Source organism: Gavialis gangeticus, unplaced genomic scaffold (assembly GCF_001723915.1).
Source record: "Gavialis gangeticus isolate Ggan-Ray unplaced genomic scaffold, GavGan_comp1, whole genome shotgun sequence".
NCBI classification, from domain to species: Eukaryota; Metazoa; Chordata; order Crocodylia; family Gavialidae; genus Gavialis; species Gavialis gangeticus.
In genome coordinates, this window is record NW_017728992.1 from 157624950 (window position 1) to 157631831 (window position 6882).

Below are 6882 nucleotides of genomic sequence, written 5' to 3' on the forward strand. Positions count from 1 at the left end.
TTGGCCACAGTTATGGTACGATGTGCATGGCAAAGTATTTTGTAACCAAATCTCTAGTTCTTCTCTGCTTGCTCTCTACATGGATAAGACTTGATCTCCAAAGGCAATGAAAACATCTTACTCTAGATATATCTTCCTTTACCTCAGAGCCTGAAAGCTGGCTGGATGATGAACATAGAAAGGTCCTATTATTTTTAACATTCAAAACATTTTAATCTTTAGTAGGAAGGGTTTCTTTAGGCTGCCCAGTGGAACAAGTTCTCAGGAGGGGTGGAAAAACATTGGTTATATTCTACGGACTCACAAATCCCAATTATTTCTGATTTGCTTGCAGACGGTAAAGAGCTCAGAACTAGTTCTTAGTTCCATTTGGGTGCACTCAGTAACTATATTAGCATACTAACCCCATCTCCAGAGAGACAGATTTTTCTTTGCTGCATTCCCCCCAAAGTGATCAGATTCTTAAGGCACTTTGTGCATATGTTTCCCCAGTTAGTGAGGCCGTAGTGCAAATCTGGTGGACTTAAGGAGCCACCCTTTTCTTCCACCCCGTAGCTTTGAGTTCTTGACAACTGGTAATTGATAAAAACATTGTTTTCAACCATCAGATAGGATAATTGGGGAAACTGAGCTCCTCCATGTATGATTTTCCAAAAAGATAAGGTCACCCATAGGATCATTTTTTTTTGGCTAAGGTTGTCATTAATCCTCATATACCAGTTTACCAGTTTTCATTTACAAGTCACACACATACTGGGGAGGCAAGCTGCAAATGTTGCATGTTCTCAGAGCATGATCTTTCTGTTCATATGGGACTAGATAGCTTGTGACCTGTCTTTCCTGCACGCTTCAATGGAGTCTTTAACATTTGAATTCTGCATTAGCAAAGGAGTGCTCCAAACTCTACCTTTCATGCCCGAGTTTGGAGCACTAGAATGTTCAGGGCCTCTGTGTGGTCCCCACATGCTACCACCAAAAATATTCTGATTTGAAATTCATCAGATGCATGCACACCAAGAGTGGAATATATGTGGTAAATACATCTTGAAGCACATTTATGGTAAGGCAAGTAACCAACAGGCTTTATAGAAAGCTGAGGCTTCGAGCTTATTGGGAAGATTATGTGTTCAGTGCAACATGAAAAAATATTTCTTGGCAAGTGGTAACTGGAACAACTATAGGTTCACTAGTTGCCTTCTGCTCAGTCAGACCTAACTGAAGTTATACCCCCGAGTAGTATCAGACTCTCCCAGCTTGGAAGGACAAAGGTTTCTTGTAACTTTGATCACAATAAGTCACTGGACATTGTGCAGATGGAGCTGTGCAAGAATTGCAGGAACAGCTTTGTCCCATTACCAGACTCAGCAACCATGAAAAGGTCACAGAATGTTTGAAATCATCTATCCACTTCAGTTGGGAAAGATGCAACCTGCTCACTTTCCATTTCTAGACTCAAAATTGGAGAGAAGCATGGGTGTTTCCCTAGTCTTATAGTTAGAAAAAACAAAACAAAACAGTTTTTCTTACTATCCAACTTAAATCGCCTTGGGTATAAAATAAGCTAATTAATTTTCTTCCTGGTCCATGGGGAAGAGGAGAACCATTGATCACTGCTCTCTAATTTATAACAATATTTTATGTATTGGAAGAAGTGAGGTAATTTTTTCCTCCTAGTTTAAACAAACCCAGGTCTTTCAGTCCTTACTCATAAGTCATGTTTTCTAAACTTCTTACTCTTGTTGGTCTCCTCTGGACTCTTTCCCGTTTCTCCCCTTTCTCAGAGTGTGATGGCCAAACTAGGCAGAGGACTTCAGCCAAGACTTCACTAAGCTAAGCAGACTCTCTCTCCCATGCCTTACATACAACACTCCTGTTAATTCATTCCATAATACAATTTGCCTTTTAGAAGCAGCATTTCATTTTGGGCTCTTACTTAGTTTGTGATCCAGTATAGCGTCCAGATCCTTTTCTGCTTTACTGCTGCTTGGCAACTTACTTTGTATACATTTTATTTTTCTTCCCTAATGGCAGCAGTTTGTCATTTGACTTTATTTAATTTTATCTTGTTGATTTTGGGCCATTCCTCCAATTTATCAACATCATTTTGATTTGTAGTCCTATCTTCCACAGTGTTTGCAAATTCCTCAAGATGGATGTCATTGTTGGATTTTTAAGCATACTGCATTCCATCATCCACCTTGTTAATGAAAATATGGAGTAGAACTGGGTATATCCCAGTCAGATTCCACCTCCTACTTTGGCAGTGAATGGAAATGCCCTCCTACTTTGTCAGTGAATTGCCAATTACTAAATGCTGCAGATAGCGTCCTTAGCTAGAGTTATTCTCTTTCTTTGGCAGAAATCTTCACATTGTGGTCCCCAGGAGAAAATGGAAGACATACTACATAAGAAACTTGTGCCTTGTCTTGGATGCCCATATTTAAAGGATGAATCCAGTTCTTATGCTGGGCAGCCATAAAGGTTGCATTCTGCTTTGTGGACCTCTAGCATGAAGTATAGGAAAATATATCTGTGTTTGTGAAAATTTCCCTCTCTTTGAATAAACAAGGTATACAATCTGCTTCCTCTTACCCTAAGGATCTGAATCAACCAGAATAGAGATGGTAGTTGACACTGAAAGATTTGTGCTGCTTGTAATGTGGAATTAACCATACTTCACAATAAGACATTCCCCTATTCCTCCCCCTCTCCCTTCCCCCAAAAACATATTTAATGTAATCTTTAATTTAGGAGAGTAGTACATTTTTTCTTGGGGGGAATTCAGGTGTTGCCAGTAATTGACAGGTTTGTTTCTGCTCCCAAGCTACAGGCAGGTTAAAGTACATGTAACAGATCTATGAACCTTGTTACTCAAAGAGGTTTTCACATAAGCATGGATACATTTTGCTAAAGGCCACCATTCTAGTCTTCTGCTTCTGAATAGGATTTTTTTTTTTAGTCTTTGAGCAGTCTCTTGTGTATCCACATCGTGATCAGCCATCTTTTCTAGAGGGTTTGTTTGTATCTTAGTTAGTGTCTCTAAGTGTTTCTTAGTGTTCTTCCACACTAGTAGATTTAAATGTAATGAATTAAAAAATAAAGGTTCTTTTTTTTTTTTTAATTCTTCCAAATTAATGTTAGTGTTTTGTGAAGCTACTTCATATAATGCCAAACCCAAGCAGTTATAGGTCTGGGATTCCAAATTTTATTACTTTCTTATTCAGTCAGTTTCTATTCCTTCTCCTTAAACAAGCAAAACAACAACCACCCAAACAAAAACTTCCAATTTGAGACTCAAAAGTTGTATGTTGTGTAACTCAAGACTTCCTCATGTGCATTTGTATTTGTTGTATTTACCCAGTAAATTTCTGAGTACCTGAAATCCTTCAAGAGTAGCACAGTGTCCTTCAATTAAGAGTACTGTGTGAGATGGTCCAAAAATGTTTTGTTTTTTCCCCCCCTCCTGCCTTAGTAGAGTGTAGGAGAAGATTAGCCATCTGTCTCGCTCCTTCTAACATTACAAAAATGTTAGAATTCTGTCCAGTATCTCATTCCAAAAGATGTTGGAAGCATCCCTTTATTCATTCTTCTGAAAGAAAAAAAAATGTGTTTTGAATTGAGCTGGCATTAATCGTACAGATTAAAGACCTGGTGACTGACAGAGAGAGTAGCAGAAACATTTTTGTTAACTACAATGGATTGTTTTCAAACATTTGGAGGCAAAACAAGGTTGTTATGAACAGGGAGAGGTAAAGAATTTTTGGTCCATTTTTGGTAAGATCTCTGCTTCAATCGAGATAAAATATGTATGGGTAAATATTGTGGAGAGAGTCTTAATATTGTTTTGTTTTAGGAGCTGAAGATGAAGACAGTACAGTGATGACAACATCTAGAACACTTCCAAAGATAATAACTAGTGATGCACCTAAAGCTGAGACAACCACACTGAAAACACAGACCAAGATACCTGCACAAACAAAGGTTTGTGAACAGTTTGTAAGCAGTGCAGCACAGCAGTACTTTTTAGATGGTTCTAAAAATATAATTCTGTATACTTTAATGATGACTTGAAAATATACTTAACTGATTGCTCTAGCTAGAAACTTATCACCATTTGAAAAAAAATACTAAAATTTCTCAAGTGATATTGAGATGTTTCAACATTCTGTAGGCAGCTTATATGTTAACCTTTGGGTTTCATGATAAAGAAGATCATCAAGGACAAGAGAACACAACTTCTCAGTAACACATAGGTATAGGTGAACATAAAGAACATACAGTTTTAACCATTTGTTCTTCTGTCTTGCCCTTCTGTGTCCAGGGTAAGCTTTCTGCTAAAACTCAAGGTTGTGTGCCTTCATTATTTTTTCTAAAAATATAGATTTAAGGATTGCATGGTTATGGAGAGAATTCCCCTTCATACTTACAAGCCTCTTAGGTTGGAGGCATGTCAGCAGGGCACTGTGGGGATGTGTATGCTACGGCTGCCTGTGTTATACTGCTACTTTGCCTGGAGGAACAACTGTGGTGGTCTGATAAGTGACTTTTGGATGCCCACCTTGACTCACGCATGGTAAAAGTTTGCTTTGGAAAGCAGTTTCCCCTCTATCAATTGGTCCATTTTCAGAGTGTGTCAGGTTGGTTACTGGTGACTTTAGAGCATTTTTCACTGTAGTTGAGAAGGCCATTCAATTTTCATGAAAACTAAACATCATTACCCTATATCTTACTTCCTCATATAGAAATCAAATAGAATTGTATTAAAAATGGAAGTGCACAGAACCATTTTAATAGGGATGAGTGCTGAATTTCTATTGTTGATATTGTATGCTATGTCTAGTAAAATGTGAGCAGAAGCTGACATTTCTTTTAGAAAAGCAAACCTGATCAGTTATTACTATTAAATAATCCTGGCATTTGAAAGTAGTGGACTTGATGCCATTTTAAATAGGTTAATGTGCATCTTTTATTGTCTGGTTTTAATTTGTTTGGCAGAAGCATGAAGCTTTTAGGCAGACAACAAAATAAGCAGTTAAATTTCTGTACACAAAATGAAGTTTGTGTTGTGTGCTGCTGTGTATAATCCTCTTCCTGTGTTAATACTATTTTATGAGACAAGCAGAGAAGGGAAGAGGCAGAGCTCCAAAGGCCTTGAAGGTGACAACTTAAACTACACCTTAATTAGTGTAGAAATGTAAAACGGAGAGTCAGCTAACCTAAAATAGTAGGCATATAGGTACAATCTCACAACAACAGCAAACTGGCTGGTAAACATCAGGGAAAGGTTATTTTGCACCCTTGTCAGTAAATGAAATGGGGATGGTTCCTGGGAGCAACAGTTAGCTGCACCAGTAAATATCAGGCGTCAACCAATTTCTTATTGATAGAATACTGTTAAAGTGAGGCCTTCTTGAGTGAATGCGTCTCTTCACATAGCACTGCAGAATATTCAGCCTAGCTTTTTGTAAAACCTGCTTGGATGCCTCATCCTATCTTGCAGTGAAAATCTCTAATGTTGGTGAATCCACAGCCACCTTAATGAGGCCTCATTGACTTCGTTCTGCCTTTCCTAGGATTAGTTATCCTTCCTAACTCTGTGCTTAGCACAACTGCTTATTTGCTTTTTTTAAAATTGGTTCCATCAGATTAACCTAGTAAGGGGAAGGCCATTGTTGAATCAAAGCAATTTGAGTTGAATCAAAGCTAATCAAGACTGCCTCCCTTCCAGGGATGTGGCCTCTAGACAGAGGTAGCATTTTAAATGACTACATGGAGGGTGTTTCTACATGTTCTGATTTAAGATGCTAAATATCAATTTAAGGCACATTAAAGGTGCATGTCTACATGTTTGTGTCCTTAATGCACCTTAAAGATGAAAATTGTAGGCTATTTATGGCTAAATTTGATGCCTGCAAAAGCAGGCATCAAATTTAGGCACAAGTAGCTAAAACGTATTAAAGCACATGAAGACTTGTTAAGGCACATTAATGCTGAGTATGAACTGACATGGGACTTCCTCTCTCACATCAGTTCATGCACACAGTGTTAATGCACTTTAATGTGTGCACATGTTGACATAAGCCTGAATTGCCTTCAACGTGATGACAGTTGTATTGATTTACAGTGTTTACTATACGTCCCTATTATTAAAACATTACATTCTTTGTGTTTTGACGCATGCAGATTGAGTTACCATTTTGTGATGCCAGTATGAAAGGAGTGACATATCACACTTCCCTTGTGTAATATGAGCTTTACTTTTTAATTTTTTTTCTTACCATAGTCACCTGAAGAAATTGACAAAGAGAAAATGCCTGAGACGAAATCTAAAACTAAGGATGAGCTAAGTGATGACACTGATGTATTTACCGAGAAGCACTCAGAAAACCTTTTTCAGAGAACAGAAGTACTGGCAGGTAAGGAGCTAACAAGTCAATCCCATTCTTAACATGTTTACAGGAAAACATATAGACAGTATAGAGATGTTACATGCAGAATAATATATATGTCAAAATTCATATTTCCACCTGAGCATCACAAGCACCTACAGAGCAGCCACCGTTTCCTGAGGAGAATTAGATGGGACTATTCCAGAGTTCTTTAATCAAGAGCCAAGCTTTTTTTGCTGATTTATTTGCAATGCATTGTCTTCCTAAAGTTGAATACTGCCTCCTGAGTATTGTTAGCTTCCCAAACTCAGTCAGTCAGAAAGTTGCAATTCAAACTTGCTTTCAAATGACCCTCCAAGATACTTGCTGGGCAAAGAACTATACCTACTTCATCTCTGTTTCTTGCAGACTCAGTCTGGGAAATGCTGTGTGGGACACAAAGGGAAATACTGCCATAAAGAAAGTTGCAACTTTCACTGCGGGGGGGGGGGGG

At 38.2% G+C, this 6882-nt stretch overlaps 1 protein-coding gene across 2 annotated transcripts in view; it reads left to right on the plus strand.

Annotated features, from left to right (window-relative positions):
* The window catches only part of SDC2 (syndecan 2), a 134824-nt gene that overhangs the window by 119076 nt on the left and 8866 nt on the right, over positions 1-6882 (plus strand). For both annotated transcript variants that reach the window (XM_019527968.1, XM_019527969.1), the window contains exons 3-4: positions 3854-3981; positions 6284-6416. In XM_019527968.1, the coding sequence (XP_019383513.1) occupies positions 3854-3981; positions 6284-6416 (261 nt within the window). The remainder of the gene's footprint in view (positions 1-3853; positions 3982-6283; positions 6417-6882) is intronic.